Source organism: Ambystoma mexicanum, chromosome 8 (assembly GCF_040938575.1).
Source record: "Ambystoma mexicanum isolate Mex_15411 chromosome 8, UKY_AmexF1_1, whole genome shotgun sequence".
NCBI lineage: Eukaryota > Metazoa > Chordata > Amphibia > Caudata > Ambystomatidae > Ambystoma > Ambystoma mexicanum.
In genome coordinates, this window is record NC_090929.1 from 468,752,987 (window position 1) to 468,773,895 (window position 20,909).

At 45.1% G+C, this 20,909-nt stretch overlaps 1 protein-coding gene across 1 annotated transcript in view; it reads left to right on the forward strand.

The window, feature by feature from the left end:
- The window catches only part of TTLL10 (tubulin tyrosine ligase like 10), a 1,071,284-nt gene that overhangs the window by 563,801 nt on the left and 486,574 nt on the right, over positions 1 to 20,909 (forward strand). The window contains exon 5 of the mRNA XM_069610084.1: positions 3,387 to 4,036. Within this exon, the coding sequence (XP_069466185.1) occupies positions 3,387 to 4,036 (650 nt within the window). The remainder of the gene's footprint in view (positions 1 to 3,386; positions 4,037 to 20,909) is intronic.

A 20,909-nucleotide genomic window follows, 5' to 3' on the forward strand; every position in this document is an offset into this window, starting at 1 on the left:
TTCCTCTTAACCTTTTCTCCTGATCTACCTTCAAATCAAGCCACCACCCGTCCTCCTCCCCTTGTTCAATGTCACAATTACATTACTTTGATCAATTGCCCTTATAAACACTTTAGTCTCTCTCTTACCTGATCAAGACACGTCAACCATTAACAACACTGTTCAGTTTACTCATGACTCTTTTTCTGGCTCAATATTTCTCTCTTTCTCAGATACTTCCCCGACCCTAGCAATCTCCTTCACGTCTTACTTTAAGATCTTCTTTGCATGAAGCCGAATGCCGCTGTAAAAGTTCCCAATCTCTCTCTGACCTAGCCTCACTTTCCCCTCTCCATTCATCCTATGACTACCTCCTACTTGATGCAAAGAAATGTTACTTTTCTGGTCTTACTTTTTCTCTTGCTCATCATCCTCGTCACTTTTTCTAGTTGGTCAACCGCCTTCTCGCACCCCCTCCTCCAGATCCCGCTCTTTCCTCCTCATTCCCAACCTCCAACCTTGCTGACTTCTTTGTCAGTAAAGTTACTAACCTATGATCCACATTTTCTACTTCCCCATCTCATTCCACTCCTCCTCCATCTTGTTCTGTCTCCTCCTTCGTACCCACCCTTTCCTCTTTCTTACCTCTATCCAACTTTCCTATCCCCTTCCCTAGGGTTCTGTGCTTGGTCCTCCCCTGTTCTCTCTTCACACTACTCCTCTATCCCTGTTCCTTCCTTTAATCTATCCTGTCACTTTTATGCTGACGATTCTCAAATCTTCCCATCTTTCTCCTTTCACTGAGTCTTTTCACTCCACTATCTCTGCCTGTCTTTCTGCTGTCAAAACATGAGTTCAAAAACACTTTTTTCATCTGAACCCATTTTCCCCCCTCTGTCTCCTCCCCTTCTCATCTGCCTGTAATTTAGGCGTTACCTTCGACTCCTCCCTCTTCTCCTCAACCCATATTTCTAACACATGCTGCAACTGTCGTTTTCATCTCTATAATATCCGTTGAGCTTGTGTTTTCCTCTAGTGTTAAACAAACTTCTCATCACCTCTCTCTTCTTCTCCCGCCTTGATTACTGCTCTGCTCTTCTAATTGGACTTCCTGAAACCCATATTGCTCCTCTCTACTCTGTATGTAACGCTTAAAACATCCAGGGTTATGTTCTCTTCACCCCCTCTAGTTTGTATCTCTGCCTCTCTTGCTTCACGTCCTATCTTTCAACCCTTGTTTTCTTCAACCCTTTCTTTGCATTGTGTTCAAATGTTTGCATGGTTTTGCTCCCGCTCATCTTTCATCTCTCATTTCTTTATACACGCTCCTACCCGTTCTCTTCATTCCAATCCGTACATCTACTTTTAGTTCCTAAACTTCTTTGTGCCTCTTCTTGTTTGCACTCCTTCTCCTTGCTTGCCCCTAAACTTTGGAACACATTCCCTCTTTCTATCCGCTCCTCTTCTACTCTTCCCCTCTTTCATACCCATTTTAAAACCCAATTTCTGTCACTAAATGAATGCTGCTCTGTTACATTTCTTGCATTTTCTAATTTATGTACCAGTTTTTTGATTGAGATACCGCGCTTTGGCAAAATCGATGTATAAATTCCAATAAATGCCAAATTCCATTACTGCAGTTAGTGCCCTAGATTTTGTCATTTGTATCATGACAAGGTTTTTTCTACCCTTTTCAAAGTAGTCTAGACTCAGTCTTGTCCTTCAAATCTGATCTGGTTAGCTCCAGACTACATGTTGCTCTCCGAACCTCCAAGCTAATCTAAACTCAAAGGACCCTTCCTCCTCACTCGACAATCCAGTTACTACTGTACACCTGGAGGGCTTTTTGAAATTGTTTCCACCAGCATGCAGCCCTCAAACAGTCTGGTATGTGAATGTGGTGTTGTCAGCATTTGCCCAGCAACCCTTTGCGTCTATGGTCTCAGCGAAGCTCTGATTAGTCTCTTGGAGGATTGTATTTCTGGTTGCCATCACTTCTGTCAGAAGAATTGGTGGTTGTAAGCTATTTCAGCTACAGAACCATATAGGGTTTTGCACAAGCATAAGGTGGTACTACACAAACATTCCTCTTATTTGCCCCAAGTCGATTCAGCCTTTCATTTTATTCAAAAGATTTGTCTGCCTACATTGTTTTAGAAATTTACCTTCTGATTCCGAGAAAACACTTAGTACTCAAAATGTTCATAGAGCACTTAATTTTCTGACTGGACAGGACCAAGTGGATTAGCTCATCAGGCAGACTGTGTGCTACTTATGGGAGCTCTAACTCTGGGAAGGAGCCCACCAAAGCCTCTATCTATCCTAAAATGGATTTCACCCTCTATTTTAGATTCTTACAGGCTTCAAAAGATGCCACCTCCAAAGGGTATTTATTCTCATGCAGTGGGAGCCAAGGTAGCATCAGTAGCCTTTTAAACGTTTGCGCCCATTGATGTAGTTTGCAAAGCTGCCACTTGGGTTTCATCTTTGGCTTTCTAGTCACACTTCTCACTGGACATTTCAGTGTAGAGGTTGGGTGCCTTGTTACTTCGGTATTACTATAAATCTCCCATAGGTATGGTGGATAATGGAGCGGGACGCATTTGAGCATGTATTAGTTATTCACCATAGTGGCAACTACAGGTTCTCAGCCCCTATTTCCCTCATACGCAATCTGCCCATCCACTCTCACATCGTTGTTAGGTCTAGTTTGGTTCGATGGAAAGGTCTGGCGGTTGAAGCCAGAGGGCATGGCATGGGAGGGGCAGGACAGTGTCTCATGCATGCTCACTGACTTTCTAAAGACGTTGGAGGTTTTTGCTTTGCAAAAGGCTCTGGCTTCACCCTCCTTGGAGGGATATTCCATAAGTATGGAGTAAAGAGAAATATGGACAAGAAGTATAAGAAGTACAATAGTCACCATCATAAGTAACGTTTACTTTGTGCAACTTTGTACAGCATCGCATCCATTATAGATTTATTGAAATAAATGCTCAATGTAATTGAAAGACCTTTCATTTTATGTGCTTGCTTTATGGAGATGGTATCAGATGTTGACTGAATAGTATGACAACAGATTTCAGCTTGTATGGAGTATTTTTCCATCACAATGTACTGTTTTCGAATGATTTATATCACTCCTTGCATAAGCAGGCAGTCTTGTGTTATTATGTCATGGCCTGAAATGGTGGGATGCCTTGGTGGTATGTTCCCACAGTAAACATAATCAACTGATCTAACCAATGTCTCCACAGTGGCATGCTCTTTGTCCCATCATTATCTGTTTTTGGAGGCCTCTGCGTGATATATTTGTTGTTGAAAAATAGTTAATAATTTCATATGAACCTGTGTGATGTGTCCTGGTGCATTTGCAGATCCCTTTAAAATATTTGTTCTATTTCTTACAGCCACTGCCCAGAGCACCGGTGGGGCTCCATTACTGCAACCCCAGGAAAGAAGTCAATTTTCTACCCATGTGATGACCAGCAGGAGCCTGCAGAAGACAACTGGGAGGATCCTCATGCCAATGCCCTTGGGACCAGCACCATGCAGATAATCAATGGGGAAGCTGCTAGCACGGAAGAGGGCAAGCAGGATGGTAACAAAGTGCCAGGGAGGCCAACAGAGGCCACCAACCCAGCGGAAGGAGTACAGGATGGTGGCAGAGGTCATGGAAGGCCTTTGGAGGAAACCAGTGGAAACACACGGAATATCTTGGAGATGACCTTGTCAGTCTCTAAAGATCTAAGCATTGGGGCCTCTGGTGATGTTGGTGAGGTGACAACAAAATCTGTGCTAACAAGAGAACAAGACGAGGGCAGTGTGGCCCTCGGAGACATGGCCCACAGTAAAGGTTCAACGGAGGTTCCCGATTCAAGGGCAGATGTAAAGGCTTCCCAGAGACCAGGGAAGGTTAACGAAAGCAAAGAGAAGATCAGCAACAACAAGCTCTTCAGTGACATGCTGAAAAGCACAAACTCAAAAACTAAGATGTACCCCAGAACGGTGGCAGGGTCAAAAAAGAAAAACAAGAAAGGGCAGTTTATGCCGCAGAAAAGTGAGTCACAGCAGGCTTGTTTTATTTCGGTTTTGGATGTGTTGAAGTTTTATGTTGTCTTTCGCCTTTGTGCAGTATTGTTAATCTTCCATTTCCTTCTTGCAGTTAAACCTGGTGGTTTTCCAAGGTGCACTGTTATTAGCTTCTGCCTCACATTATGTGAGGGGAAGGGACTATGATCGGTGAGCACATTGTCACATTTACAGTTGTGGTCGTCCAGGCAGTTGAGTGTGCAGTTAAGGAAAGCCAAGATTTTGTTTTATATGTTGCTTGCACGCAAGTTGTTCGGTCTGTATCTGTGGATTAAATTCCCTAGTGCTTCCTATGATCAGAATTTGGAACCTTAAAGGGATGCTTTATGGCAATAGGGTTGGAACAGCAAAATGGAGGTCCTGAGCCCCTGGATCCCTCAATAGTTACTGTCTCTTCCATCTATGTGGAAAGGATCAGAGGATGGCTTTGCACATTTCCATTAAAAAGGTTTTATAAATGTACCAGTTTGATTAAAAGAGAGGAAGTTGCACATGATTACCCAGTCATAGTTTGCTTGTCAGTATGTGTGTTATGGACATATAATACACAGTCTAAATGCTGCCAGTTGTGACACAGAAGTGAATCTTTTCTGAAAATGAGCAAAAACAGTCTTTGGCGAGGAATGTTAAAATTAGCCAAAGAAAAGTTAACACTTGCAAATCTCATTTCAGAGCGAGACTGGCCTATACTGAAAACTGAACATGTCCCAGCAAATCAGCGCATCTGGAATCCTCCCCCGTACTATGCCCCCCCGCCCCCATCCCTAGCTACTTTTGTAAGGCACCAGGCTGTTGGAAAATCATTGAATTCCTCAAAGGCCTGTCTGCTGCTGACAGCTGTATATTTTTGGCACGGCTCCTCTTCGAGAAACCAGAGAAGCTGAGAAGATTTCAAAGGGCACAATAGATTTGAAGAACAACTTTTGTTGGACCTAATGCAAAGAACAAGTGAACAAAATCTAAAAGGGTCAAAAACAAAGAGTGAAATGATTACCCAGCTTGGTGAGCTTGTTTTAACTGCTGATTTGCTGCAGACGGGTATCGTGTTTTCTGTAGTGCACACTGTCTCATCCTCATTTTCTAACATTACTTGAAAGGGAAATGACTCAGCAGTGAAGCAGGTTTTAACTCGATGCTGTGGCCTGACGGTAACCATGGAAATTGCTAGGCCAACACATCTGTAAGACAAACAAAAGATAGCGCCTCTCCCCGTGGGGGGTCACTCACAGGGGACCGGTTTTGGTGGCACACCCTTTCTGAAGGCAGACTGAGGCGGAACATCCTAGCAGGCTTATTCTCAGGGTAGGCTCTTACGCAGCATGTGCAGTGACAAATTTAGAACGGTAAGCCATACATTCTTTCACAAATTGCCACTAGAGAGTCTGAGCTCCCCCATGAGTGTTTGTGTGGCTACACCATTTCCTATCTACCTAATTAAAAAGAAACACAAGACTCGAAATGGTGCATTTTATATCTCAAATTAGATTTTACACCATGACATAGAGGCTGGCATTATGCATGTTCATAGATTTGCAACCGCCAAGAGCACCACACTCTTTATAGGCTTAAAGTAAAACATGCTTAATTGTCGAATCAGTCGCCCAATCAACCAATTTCATAATATCCAAGTGACTGACCCTCATACTGTAAGCCTTAGAGGCCATGCCCCTGAGCTTAGGGCTCTTTAGGAATGTGCATATTTAATGGATGAGATCACACAGAATAACTCCAAATAACCGAACCAACTCAGAAAGATAGCAAAGTACTGTTTTATTAACAATTATCTAAAACCAGGAGTTTACAACGAACATCAACGGACGTACGCTCAGGTTCTCACAGTGATCTTCACACAAATCATAGCTTTTATATCAAAAATACGTCAGAGGTAACATCATACTACGTGGTAATAATGAAAAACCTACCAAGGGTCGGGATTGGTTTAAGGGGAACATCTAAATATACTGTCTATAGGAACTAGGATTGCGATTGGCTGCCCATTGTCAGGTGGACTACATATGCATACCTCTAAAACATGTCATCTTCAGAAACATTTGCTACAAAGTTTCCCATTGGTTTTGAAACTATAAGGGTTTCCTGCAGAGGCATGCTGCTGCTCCTCTATGCCCCTCAACCCTCCCAAGGTATGTGCCCTGAAGGCAGATGCCCATCATCCCACATCCTAGAGCATCAGCCGAAACACCTAGTCAGGAGGTGGTCCACAGAGGTCTGTAAGGAGCCCAGAAGGCAGCTGGAGGGACACAGTTCTAGACTCCTATTCCTGCAAACCATGCATATCTTAGAGCAGGGCAAAAAGTAAGACTTGGAAGTAAATGTTCAAAGCATTTTTCTTCCCCATAACGGATAACCCTGCCACCCCCTGGGAAAGGTACACCCTATTTCCAATGTCTATACACAAACCCTAACATCTGAGACCAGCCTGTAGTATAGAAAACCAACCAAGACTGCATTCTTGAAGGAGAAATCCCTCAAATTGATGTCGAGCAGAGTGCTGTAGCATGGAGCAGGAAATCGCTGATACGCCTGGAAAACCTAAAGACTAAGGGGTCCCTGAAAATCTGCACGCTTTCCATTCTGGAATGGCATCCATAAGTTCTGGACCTGTAAGCATTGATTTTGCGATACAACCTGCCAATATCAAAGCAAGAAAATTTGCAACCTCAACAATGGGGGTGAACATCTGATGAAACCCCCACTCCACACACCAGCTATGGAGGACACACCATGAAGCCCTGTATCCTTGACCTTGCCCCTTGCCTAAGTACTATGGATGAGGCCCTGATCCTTAAAGGAGGTGGTGTGGCCCAACGCTCCTTGAAATTATCTTTGCTGCCAACAGAAGATTACCATGCATGTACAGGTGTGGGGAGCCAACTGGGGATCACACAGAGGGGCTCGCTGATAAAAGAAGGATATTTACCATGAGGTTCAAAAGGGAAGGGACCCCACTGCGAGCTTGCCACGCTAGCATGACCAAGAAAAGGGTGAAAATGCTGGAGTAGGTAAATCTAAGAAGATGGGTATTTGAAAGAAAGAGTAGAAATATATAGGGGTGTAGGCACTTTCAGTCCTAATTAAACACATCCACTCCAACAGTGTCCTAATACCGACTGAAGTGCAAATTGATATTTCTCCTCTATGAAAGGAACAGTGAGCTAGAATGTGGTTGTAGACCCTCCCGAGTGGGCATCTTCCCAAAGAACAAGTTATTTGGCTGTGTTCGTTCTCTGTAGCGCATCTCGCAGACCTTTTCGAAAACTGATACAGAAGCCAACTGAAGAAGGCAGGAAGCTAGCAGTTCAGAAATGATGCAAGACGACAATTGCTTGGGCTGAGGCACTTAACAGAGAGTGAATCCAAAATTCTGTTTCTCAGACTCAGAAAATACCCAAAGGGAAATTCTCCAGTGCAGGAAGCAATGGCAAAGCGACCATGCCAGAGTGGGTGGATGCTCTGAGTATGGCTCCACAAGGCCAACACATAGTGAATTGCCACAACATTGTCAATTTCCAGGAGAATCATGACCCCAAGAAGGCTACGCTCAGTAGAGCAAAGGAGGCCACCTTCAGTGCCAGGCTGGCTCCACAAGGCCCTAATGGACACTGAACCACAACATAAGCCTAAGCAATGCTAGCTGACATCCAACTAGAAAGATGCTCATGGGAGCTGTCATGAATTGAATATTTATCAACAGCCCAAACTGAGCCTGCTGTAAGGATTACAGGAGTTTTATTCTTTAAATGGATTGCTGTACAGAAACCAAATAATTGCAGGGGTTGGGTGGACCTCACTCTCAAGGTTTCCTTTTGCTTCTTTCTTTCTTTCTTTCTTTCTTTCTTTCTTTCTTTCTTTCTTTCTTTCTTTCTTTCTTTCTTTCTTTCCTTCTTTCCTTCTTTCCTTCTTTCCTTCTTTCCTTCTTTCCTTCTTTCCTTCTTTCCTTCTTTCCTTCTTTCCTTCTTTCCTTCTTTCCTTCTTTCCTTCTTTCCTTCTTTCCTTCTTTCCTTCTTTCCTTCTTTCCTTCTTTCTTTTCTTTCTTTTCCTTCTTTTCCTTCTCTTTCTTTTCTTCCCCAACAGTCATTCAACTACTACTTCAACTCACTTACGATTTCCCATTACAAAGCATGTGTTCTTCCTGGAGCAGTCGAGAAGATTACTTTTGTCCTACTCCATTGTAAATGAGTAAATTACAAGACTTGTTCTCTCTCTCTCGTTCCTCCTCACTAGAGTCCATCAGTAAATTCCAGAGATGTCATTCAACAACAGAAAAGACTCACACTCTTGAACATCTCTTTGTAAGGCTCTGCAGATTTTAGGGCCTCTCCCTGTGACTCACAGTCTTTATGGTTTTTTCAAGAGTCTTTCGGCTCAGATCAGATGATGGTGGGATATGATCACCACTAGTACCCTGGCCACAAGTTGGATAAACAGTTTCTTTATTATCAGCCTCCAGTTGAGATTTCCTGTCGGCTTCCCTACAGAGGAGCTTGAGAAAGTTTAGTGCCTTCCTTCCCCATGGTCCTGATTTCTACCCTCTACACCCCCTCCCCACTCCAGTTCTATTCCTGACACACCTCGACACCATGCCACATGCTTGTACATCCTCTGGTTTAACCCCCTTATGATCAGTTTCTAACCCTGCCTTGGGCTAAGCGTGCACTCTTGTTCCTTCTTGCTCTTGCTAGCTACCAACTAGCTAGCCTCCTGCACCTCCTGTCTGCCAACCTCCAACAGCTGATTTCTACCAAACCACATTATGCTGACTTTCAGCCTCCTCCAGATGCTTTGTCTTGAGTCTTGCATTTGTGCGTGAAGCATGGATGAGTTGTCTTTGTCTTTCTGGTCCTTCATTCATGCTTTTGGAATGTTGATGCCTGTGGCTGAATGGACAGTTCAGGGGAATGTAGGATGGATGATGAATTGTGCAAGGTTCTGTGAATGCCAGTTGAGTCTGTGTTGAGAGTGAGGATTAACCAGTGGCAGTGCTCTTTACAATCCAAGTAACTGGGACCTGTAATTATGTACAGAATTGCTATATGTTTTCTTCAGGTCCACTCCTGCATAATCTGTGCCTACAGTCTTGGCATTCTTCTTTACAACAACGTCCACCAACTACCTACTGCTAACTCCCAGCTTTATCCTATCTGCGTCTTCCTACCACCTTCTGATGTCTTTCTCCAACCACCTTCTGTTTTCTCCCTCTTACCACATCCAATTGTTTCTTCTCCCTCTCTTGTCTCCAGTCTCCTCTGCTCTTTCATGTTCCTATGCAAAGTCCTTCTCCCACTTCCTTCATGAATCGCAAACTTGATCCAAACTCAGACCGCAACCTTTTCCAAATGCCCTCACCTACCTTTCCTGGGACATTCATTTATATTCCAATGGGTGCTCCCCTTAGGTCAATTTGGTTTTTATGGTCTGCATATGTATGTTCTCATTGATTATTCAGTGTGATTGGGTGTTGGGCAATGTTCACTCCTCACATGTGTGGCATATGTCTGACCATATAATCCAAGCGGCTGCTGGATTGCGACTTTAAGAAGGTGGTCCACCATCTTGGATTTTGTGTATGTGCAGGTCTGCACATGCGTTTGTTGGCATTGCTGGATGGCAGCAGAGCAGTGGGACCCACAGTAAGGGTGTTTTGTGTTTCTATATGTAATGATAGGTTCTGATGAGATCAGGGTCTACAGTTTGTTGATTCCGGGGATGAGAGAGGTGCAGTGCTCTGCATGAGGAGGCAGCTCTCCCGACAAGACTCTTAAAGGGCATGTAGCATTTTTCTGCTCCATGTGACTGCCCCCCACCAGTAGCACAGACTAATGACGAGTGGATATGCCCCATACCATTCATTCTTAGGGCCATTATATGCTAGTTCTAGTTCGGAGGTACCTGCCCCCTTAGTCACCTCACTAGATGTCATCAGGAAAAGGCAGAGGACTTTTTCACAGAGCCCAAAATGAGCTGCCTCATTCCAGCACTTGATATTGCAAAACTACCAATGTGCCTTGACTCTGGCCTGCATGGTGATTGGGTCCTCCTGCCAAAATAGATAACTGTTCCTTGGGAAAATATTTGTTGGGCTCTGCATAGACCAATAATGGAGCAAGCCCAGAAAAATACATATTGTCTAAATAGCAACCTAAAGAGATCCACCTGCCTAAAAGTGAGATTGCGCAGGATGCCAATGTCCTTTGCGACATTCAGCAAACCAATCAGATGTGTGTTTCGAAGGGATTGTGTCCTCCGACGTATTCCTCATCTTAGATATATATAATTTTTTCTCTAGAGGGCGCTGCGCGTCGACGTCCCTCGAGTCGATGACCCTCGACAGCCGCCGTATCGACGCTCGACGTCATCCTGCCTATAAAGGCCGCGCGCAGCGTCCGTTGCTCAGTTCCGTTTTGTAGCCCACAGTATTACTGTCTGGACTAGACTAATCACCCTGAAGGAGCGTAAGCTGCAACAACAATGGAAGTAAAACTGCGGGGATGGATGGGAGGGTCGATGAGGAATACGTCGGAGGAACATCCCGTCGAAAGAACGTTACAAGGTAAGAAGTAACTTGTTCTTCGAAGGGATTGTGTCCTCCGACGTATTCCTCATCTTAGATAGGCTCCCATAGCAGTATTCTATATTCGGAGGAGGGAGTACTGACTTCACGCTGTCTTCTATTGGTGAATAGAATGCAGTACAGCCCTTCCAAACCTAGTCTCTTGACTAGAGGAGGAATCCAGATTGTAAAAACGTGTAAAGGTATGGACAGACGACCATGTAGCGGCCGCACATATGTCTTTAATCGGCACGCCTCTTTTGAGGGCCGATGAAGCTGCAATACCTCTGGTCGAATGAGCCCTAAGGTTTTGAGGGGGCTCTTTCCCTGCCAGTTTATAACATTCCAGAATGGCTAGAATGATCCATCTGGAAATGGTCTGCTTAGTTATTGGTAACCCCAGCTTGTGACCTGCGTAGCCTACAAACAGCTGGTCTGCCTGTCTTATCCTGGCTAGTCTACTAATGTAAAAACTTAAAACCCTCCTAGGGTCTAGTCTGTGTAACCTCTCTTCCTCTTTCCCCGGGTGAGGAGGAGGATAGAAAGATGGTAGGGTAATCTTCTGAGAGATATGGAATTCAGAGACTACTTTTGGGAGGAAATTAGGCTTCACTTGCAGGACAACTTTGTCTTTGTGAAAGATTGTATGAGGAGGTTTACAAGAAAGAGCTTGTAATTCGCTCACCCTTCTAGCAGATGTAAGTGCTATTAATAAAACAGTCTTAAGGGTAAGGAATCTTAACGAACAAGAATGGAGAGGTTCGAAAGGTGTCCCCATCAGGAAAGTTAATACTAAGTTTAAATCCCATAGGGGAACTTGGAATGGTCTTGGGGGATAAACATTGGTTAACCCCTTTAGAAACTGTATTACCAAGGGTAATTTGAAATAGGATGGTTCCTCCGCAGTACGCTTAAAGATAGATAGCGCTGCGAGATAGCCCTTAATGGTGCCAACTTGAAGGCCTGAATTTGCCAAATATAGTAGGAAGGACAAAACCATTGGTGTACCACATGAAAATGGGTCGATATTCTGTTCTCTACACCAGCTGCAAAATCTGTTCCAACGGCAGCGGTATAAAGACTTTGTTGCTGGCCTCCTTGCCGAAAGCAACACCTCCATAACATCATCAGGGAGGTCCCAATCCTTGTACCTCAGCCGTTCAGAAGCCAAGCGTGAAGGTTGAGGGTTTTGATGTCTGGATGGAGAACCTGACCTCCCTTCTGTGAGAGTAGGTTCTCTCTGAGAGGAAGTCGAAATGGAGGGCAGATGGACAAGTCTAGAAGGTCCGGGTACCACGTTCTCCTGGCCCAATCCGGGGCAATTAGGATCATGGTTCGCCGGAATCTTCTCAACCTCCTGATCATTTGAGGAATGACAGGGACCGGTGGGAACGCGTACAGAAGCGGAAACTCCCAGTCCACTATGAACGCGTCTCCCAGAGCTCCTCTCGGAGGAAATTCCCTTGAGCAGAAAAGGTCGCATTTCCTGTTTAGGCTGGTGGCGAACAGATCTACCTGAGGGGTTCCCCAAAGGGCGAAGATCTCTTGAAGGACTTCCTGAGCTAGCTCCCACTTGTGGGAGACTGTGTTCTGCCTGCTCAGAGCGTCCGCTGTCAAGTTCTTCTCTCCGGCTAGGTGAACTGCCGATAGAGAGATTCCTTCTTGGATTGCCCAAAACCAGAGCTGCATCGCCTCTCTGCACAGGGGTAGTGATCCTACGCCTCCTCTTTTGTTGAGGTAATGCATGGCCACCGTGTTGTCCGTCATTATCAGGACGTTCTTCCCTTGTACAACTGGCAGGAAAGCCTTCAACGCAAGTTTGATGGCTCTCAGCTCTAACAGGTTGATGTGTAGTCTGGACTCCGATGGAGACCAACGACCGCTGATGGTCAAGTCGTTGGCGTGGGCTCCCCACCCCGTGAGTGAGGCATCCGTGACTACTGTTATCTCCGGCCAGGGTTGCCAAAACTGTTCTCCTTTCAGAATGTTCTCCTGACAGGCCCACCACTGAAGGTCTCGAGCCACCTTGCCGGGAACCTGAAGAAGATCTGTCATTCTCCCTGAGAATTGTGACCACTGAGTCCTCAGTGCCCACTGGAGGGATCTCATTCTCAGGCGAGCCTCTGGAACAAGGAAAATGCAGGATGCCATGAGGCCTAGCAACCTCAAAAAGTCGAAAGCTGGGAGACGTTGGGCATGTTGGAACTTGGTAACCATCTGTAGAATATCTTGAGCCCTCACCTCTGGTGGCGAGGCTTTTCCCAGGGAAGTATCCAGGATCGCTCCTATGAACTGGAGTCTCTGCAATGGTATCATTTGAGACTTCTTTAAATTGAGGGAGAAGCCCAGCTTGTGAAGGGAGTAGCACACGTGATTTAGCTGGATCTGAGCTTGCTCCGGAGAAACAGCCCTGATCAGCCAATCGTCCAGGTAGGGGTAGACGTGAATCCCTTCCCTCCTTAGACTTGCAGCCACTACCGACATTAACTTGGTGAAGACCCTCGGGGCGGAGGTCAGCCCAAAAGGCAGTACTCGAAATTGATAGTGAGAGTTGCCAATTGCGAACCTCAGGTATTTCCTGTGTTTGAGATGGATAGGCACATGGAAATAAGCGTCCTGAAGGTCCAGAGATACCAACCAGTCCTGAAACTGAAGGGCCTGGAGGATCTGAGAAAGAGTGACCATCTTGAATTTGTCTTTCCTGAGGAATTTGTTCAATTCTCGTAAGTCCAAGATGGGTCTCAGTCCTCCGTCTTTCTTTGGAATGAGAAAGTAAGGGGAGTACCAGCCCTTGTTCCTCTCCGCTACAGGTACCGGTTCTATGGCACCTTTCTCTAGCAGGTCTATAATTTCCTGCAAGAGGAGCGGATCTGGAGCTTTCTGAGAGCTGATCCCCGGTGGATGACTCTGAGGTATACGTAGGAAAGGTAGGCAGTAACCTTGTGCAACTGTTTCCAATGCCCAAGCATCTGACGTGATAGCCTGCCATTCCGTCAGATGTTGAGTCAACCTGCCTCCTACAGGTGTCCTGTGAGGGAAGTCCTCAGAGTGGTTTTGGGGCGGCTGATGCAGATGCCGATGGTAAAGAGGCACCTGCTGTTGCTGCGGCTTTAGAATATCTACCCCGTCCACCTCGGGTAGTTCTTCTTTGACCCCTTTGAGCCGGTCGTCCTCTACCTCTTCCGAATGAGGAGTAGAAGCGAAAGGACTTGCCCCTCGCAGAGGTTCCTGTGGGACGAAAAGGAGTCTGACGGATTGCAGCTCCTAGGGATTTTGCTGCTGCTTTTGAAGTTTGCAGTTTCTCTAAACTGTCATCCGCCTTTTTCCTGAACAAAGAAGAGCCATCAAATGGCATGTTCAAGAGCCTGGCTTGCACATCTGGGGCAAAACCCGACTTTCTCAACCAAGCGAACCGCCTGGTTGATGTACTTGCCGCCATTGCTCTGCTGATACTGTCAGCCGAATCAATGCCCGTCTGGAGGGATTCGCACATAGCGTCTTTACCGTCCTGTATAATATTCAGGAACGCATCCCTTTCTTCTCCCTCCGGGATGCAGTCAGCCGCTGTAGAAGCACACTCCCAAAGTGTATGGCTGAACCTAGCAAGGGTGCAAGTAGCATTAACAGACTTTAACGCCATGCTACATGCTGAAAAGACTTTTTTTGCAATAGCATCATATTTTTTATCGTCCCTGTCCTGTGGGACAGTAGGATAAGCTGTCTTGACGTCGGTAGAGGATGCTGCTTGTACCACCAGACTTTCTGGGGATGGATGTTTAGACAAGAACTCTGGGTCTGTGGAAGATACCCTATACTTTGCAGACAGTCTTTTATTTACTGCTGGTATTACATCAGGGGTTTCCCAGTTTGTCATGATCTTTCTCTGAAGAGCTTTATGAAAGGGCACCACTGGATCCTCTTGTGGGCCTTTGTCAAGAATATCCGTGAGGTCATCTTGCTGGAAAGATTGTGAAGGTGTAGACCACCCCATGAACTCTGTAATCCTGGCCATTAAGGCTCTGTAGGGGGTTTCAGCATGCTCCCCCGGGTCTGGCTTAGCAAAATCCACCTCAGGGGAAGTGTCTAACCCACTTGCCTCATGTAAAGAATCATGAAGATCCTTTAATCTGCGCTCTTCAGAGGAAAATTCCTCTCTAACTGGGGTTACAGGTCCCTGTAACTCAAATGTGTCTTGTTCGGACAAATCACCCTCTTCTAAAATTGAGGATATAGTTCTCAATTGTTCTGAACTAATAAAGGGAGTAAATCCCATTTCCAAGGCAGAGGGTGCTGAACTTGTCATTATTGGCCTCGAAAACGTCGATGTCGTCGACGCCGACGTCGAAGGCTTCGAGCGTGGCATCGAAAACAGAGGTGGAGGCCTCGAGGACCTCGACAGAATTGGAATTTTACTCGACAATATCGACGCCATCGACGCCATCGACGTCGAGGGCCTGGGAATCGTCACTGGATGTGTGGTCACCGTGACTTTTCTCGGCGTCGAGGCCGGCGTCGAGTCGACAGACCTGTGTGTCGAAGGTCCCTTCGACAACGGCGTCGAAGACCTCGACGTCGACGGAACCTTCGTCGACGGAACCTTCGAGGAAGGTTTGGAGGTCATAGTCCTACTCGAGGGTTCGAGACGCGCTCGAGAGGTTTCTTTCGCCGGGTACTGCGACTCGCGGCGTTTTTGACCTTCGGGTCTTTCGACCAGAGCATCGCTCTCGGCAGTCTTCGAGGGGGTCGAGGCCGCTTTCTCGAAGACGCTCATCATATTTTTTCTGAATTCCTCCCATTCAGCCCGGGAACTATGTTTCGTGGGGCAAGGGATTCTTTTTGGCGAAACAGAGGAAGAGGAAGACGGAGAAGGGGATCTTCGACGTCTCCTCTTGGAGTGTTTCGATCTCGAGGAGTGATGAGACCCACTCCGAGACCTGGAGCGTGAATGGTGACGAGGAGACGAATGTCTCGACTTCGTCGAAGAGGAAGAAGCTTTAAAAGTCTTACCTTTCTCCAGCTTCCCCCTACGCTCCTTCAGGGCCTTAGCTGTCATGGACATACAGTCCTCGCACTCCGAACAATGGTGTTCGGCTCCCAAGCACCACAGACAATTTCTGTGAGGATCGGTCAACGACATCTTTTTCCCACAATCTCGACATTTTTTGAAGCCGGATCGAGGAGTTGTCGGTTCCGACGAGGAAGCCATCGAGTACGGTATCGAATAACTCGAGGTAAATAGTACTAAGAACTGAGCAACGGTATTCCGAGGCACCGAGTAGCGCGGAAAAACGGAACTGAGCAACGGACGCTGCGCGCAGCCTTTATAGGCAGGATGACGTCGAGCGTCGATACGGCGGCTGTCGAGGGTCATCGACTCGAGGGACGTCGACGCGCAGCGCCCTCTAGAGAAAAAATTTTCCGAGGCCAGCAGAGCTGGAAGGATATATCTAAGATGAGGAATACGTCGGAGGAACATCCCGTCGAAAGAACGTTACAAGGTAAGAAGTAACTTGTTCTTCTAGTTTATTTGAAATTTGGGGTATGCTAGCGAAGCCTAACCGACTATCTCAATTGCGACTCACACCCCTTCATACAATCTCCTGTATGTAGCGCAGGCCACTTGTTTCTTCCCATTACTCTAGATGTTGAACCGTGGCAACTTCATAATTCATGACCATGTGTCGACTAGAAAGGCCAAGATAAGGATGTTGAAAAAACACAAGGACTCGATAGTCTTCACTGCCATGTACGTATGCTTCGTGCTTCATGCCACACCATGTGAAAAAGTTGTAAATAAATGGTCATGCATCTCTCCATACTCTCCTCAAATTCCGCTAAGATATGTCAAGGTACGGAACCTTGTTGAAGCAGCAAGGCGAGGATGACAGGTGAACCTTCATCTCTTGCAGCCCCACAGAAAACAGAGAGTATTTATGTCGTGAAATATGCACTGTCAAGTAGGTGTACTTTAGATCCAACTTTTTTTCGACCAGTCCCATTGTTGGAGAGTGCTTCAGGAGGGTATTGCCCTCTAACTTAAAGTGATAGTAAACAACCAAAGTGTTCAATGCCATGAGATTTATTATGGGTCACATGCCATTTTTATCTTTTGTTCCATCTAACAATAGGGCTCACTCAAAATGTCTGGAGACTGACTGGTATCTTTGTCGATGGCCCCCTTGGCCAGCAGTGCAGTGGTCTCCAGGTCCACTAGATGTGCCTCATCCATGGCCTTCTGGGGCACTGTAGAGCTAACCAACTGCACAGGGGTTTCTCAGAAGTACATTTTGTAGCAATACTCGGCATCCAAAACCCAAGGGTTTGATGTTACCATGGCCAGGGATGCTTCAAAGAGCGACCGTTGTGGGTCCAATGGAACATGGGTAAATATACAGTTTGAAACTACCTACATTGGAATCCCTTCAAGGAGCACTTCTTGAGGGGTGATGGTACTCCTACCACAGTCATTGATTCCATATAGGGGTTAGGCAACTCCTGGACATGCTGGGACCAGCAGTGCTAAAATTAATGTCCAAATGTCCAAAGGAGGCACCACTCCAGTGTCCACTCAGGGACACCCCTGAAACCTATGACCTTTCAAAATCAAAGACTGCTGGAATACCAGTGTTATACTGTCCCTTCAGGTTTTTTTGATCGTATGAAAAGCTCCCCGCATATTCGGCCACCTATTTAAGTAAGGGATCCCCAGACAACATACCATGTGACGAAGAGCCCAATTCACTGTACGTCAGTTCCACTAACTTTGGGTCGATCTTCAGAAAAACCTTTTCCCTACCCACGCCCCTGGGTTTTAATCACTGTGGCCTCCATTGACATTCGCAAAAGGCAAATGAGTTCTCGGTAGACACCCTCTCATTACAATCTGTCCCAAAGCTCGACCACTGACAGAAGGGATACGCTGTGTGGCATAAACTCAGTGACCAATATACTAGAGGTGTCTAATAGGCCATATAACAAGATTTGAGGCCGTCATCCAGAACTCGCTCTGGGTCTGTTTATGGCTTAGAGACAAAAGGTCACTGGGAGGGGAGTTCTATGTATTAACTTTGAGGCATTTTAAGGAGGTACGGGAGGTGGCAAAACCAGGAAGTAAAGGTGGTATAGAGAAGGAGGTGTTGGCAACAGAAGGTGAGGGTGGAAAAAAGAATATGGTGACACCGGTAGGGGTGGAGGACCCTGAGAGGGAGGTGGTAACATCAGAAGGTGAAGGTGGTAAAGAAGAGGTGCTGGTGACCACAGGAGGTGGGGATGGCATAGAGGAGGATATGGTAACAGCATGGTGGTCCCATGGGAGTGGTGCTGATAACTGGAGGAAAGGTCTGTGACAGATTTGTTGACAATATCTTATTTTTGCATTTATAATGTGCGCACAAGCCCAGGGGCATCAGGGCGCTGAACCAGTTACATGGGGCCTGCAGAGAGGTTGATATTGATTTCAAACATAGGTAGGCATTATACAGACATCAATGATCATCGGTAAGCAGACAGTAGTGGTATATTCATTGGGAGGGTTGTGGCAGCGTGGCGGGTTAGGGAAACAGTTGTGTTTTTAGGGCCTTGCGGAAGGTCCAGTAGGACTGTTCAGTACTAAGGGAGGGGGGGAAGGGAATTAAATTATTTGCGGCAAGGCCTGGGACGCCAGAACCTCTGACTTTTGCATGATTGAATTTGGGTGTGGCCACCCTGTGCCTTTATGGGGTTCTGATTGGTCTGTTCGAGTTGGCCTTGGTGATTTGTTTGACACATTATTGTGGGGCTGTATTGGAGAGGCATTTGTGTGTAATAGAGAGGCTTTTGAACATTATACGCTTGTTGACGGGAAGCCAGTGGGCTGCTTTGCGGGCAGCAGAGATGTGTTCGGATTTAGGTATATTGAGTGCGGCCCAAAGGGCATTGTTTTGGATCATTTGGAACTTTTTAATGTTTTGGGCTGGGGTGCCTGCGAATAGGACATTGCACTAGTCGAGCCGTGGTCCCATCACCGCGCAAGCGATAGTGAGACAGTTTTCTTTGGTGATGTAGGGTCTGGCTGCGTTGAGCAGTTTTGTTGAGTAGGCTGCAGCCGAGAAGATTACATTAACCTGTCTATTTAAAGACAGAGTGGTATTGATGTAGACTCCTAATGTTTTACAGAAGGGCATACTGAGACCATAGAGCCGTCAATGGTTAAAGGCTTTATATTGTGGGTTGAGGTTTTTTTAGAGCTGTCAGTGTTCCAGTGATAAGTAATTCCGTCTTTTCATCATTTAGGCAGAGGCCATGGGTTGCCATCCAGACTTGGATGATGGCGTAAGTATCCGAGCGGGAGGCAGCATTTATGTGGTAAGAGCCGGACAGCCGGACAGTGAGAGGAGAATTTGTGTATTGTCGGCATAGTTGGTGTAGGCTATGCCGAGCGAGTCGAGGAGGTCGTATAGGGGCTTGGTGAATATGTTGTAAAGTGTAGGCGAAACACAGCAGCCTTGTGGGACTCCACTGTTGATGGGGGAAGGGATAGACATACAGTTGTTCATAGAAGGACCAAGCATAGTTTATAAAATGCTCCAAAACAGGGGAATATCTTAACCACAAGTTACTTGAGCAACTGAAAACAATGAGAAAAAGGGCATATGGATAGACTCCACTTTTAGAGGGTTTCATTAAATGTGGAACATACAGTTTATGTAAATTTGCATTAAGTTAGTTCAAAGAATGTATTAACGAAAAAGGCAAAACATGTAAGTTATTAAGTGTGATAGCACCTTTGCAGTTTATGTTATAAGATGTAGTTGCAAATACACATCTGAAGAATACTTCATTAATTAAAATCGCAAAATCTATGAAGTCATCCATTGACTTTGCTTTGGAAACAAGGACATGAAGGAATGAGTAGTGAGAACATATTTTCTTTTTAATAAACAAGATTGTACCCACAAAAAAAGGTGGCTACAAAGATAACTGGAACATGGAAGTATTTTTCAGTTACGAACAATCATCCTGGGATTAAACAAAGATCATAAATTGAATTAATTCTTACAAATGAGTGAACTCATTTATGACTTGCTAAAGAGGTAATGGGAAATGATAGTGGGATTAACATACCTTGGAATAGAAGAGAATTATGAAATCATTGACGTGGGACTGGCTGTGTAGCAGAAACTGATGATCTCTGTCAAAGATGTTAAACATTTTTTTAAAAATCTATTGCAGCCATATATACGCAAGACAATTCTGCAATTGAACATACCATGATCAATGAAGGGACAACATCTTTAACTAGTTGATAACGTTTTTCATTTAAATTCTGAGTATTTCCTCATTACCTATGCTGCAACCGTTAACATCTTGAGACCAGAACCACAGGATTACTAATATCAACAATCATAGGGTGTATACACCCCAATTTGATCTAAATGATCAATATTTTCTACTGTAAATAAGTTACTGAAATCTTCAAAAGGGAAAATCCTGTTTATTTCAATTAGATTACATAGCATATATATGGATGCCCTTAACAGAATCAAGACCAGATAGTCACAAATCCCTGATTTATTTTAGTACATTTTGAAATTACCTAACAATTGGGTAACTTTAACTGATCTCTTAAGGCCAAGAACATGTGGGTAACACACTGTAAAATAGATGCTAACAAATCTCCATAAACAAGATAAATCATTATAAATCTTGAAACTTGTAAGGTCCTGATGTAAAATGAGAATAACTAACATAGTTGTGAATGGTCCATTTCAAGATGGCAACTACCATCACTTCCAAATCAGTCCTACATTTATGTCAATAACTAACATAATTCATCATATTCCCTTCCAAGATGTCAACCACCTTTACACTTAAACAACTCCCACTGATGACAACATTGTCGATATAAATAGCAAAACAAAGTGGCACCTGCTAGTTCACGAATGCCAGATATACAGGGCTAACATACCATGACAAGTTTGAATTTGTATTTCAGAGATGTAACGTCAAGAAAATGAATTGCATGTATGTCAAACTTAGAATCAAAATCCAATAATTTGCAATGTTTGCAGGAGCTGCAAGGGAACTTTAAATATACTTTGTGCAGTAATTTAGTTGAAAACTTTAGGTATTAAAGAAGGGTTTGTTTGGGTATTTAGACATTAGGTACTGGACTAGATTAAGAATGAGACTTACAAGAACATTAGCCTAATACATGTAACAGAATGACAAAAGAAAGCAAACTGCACATTTCATAAGAAAGAGATTTAGGGCCCTATGGTCAGGGGTGTTGCTA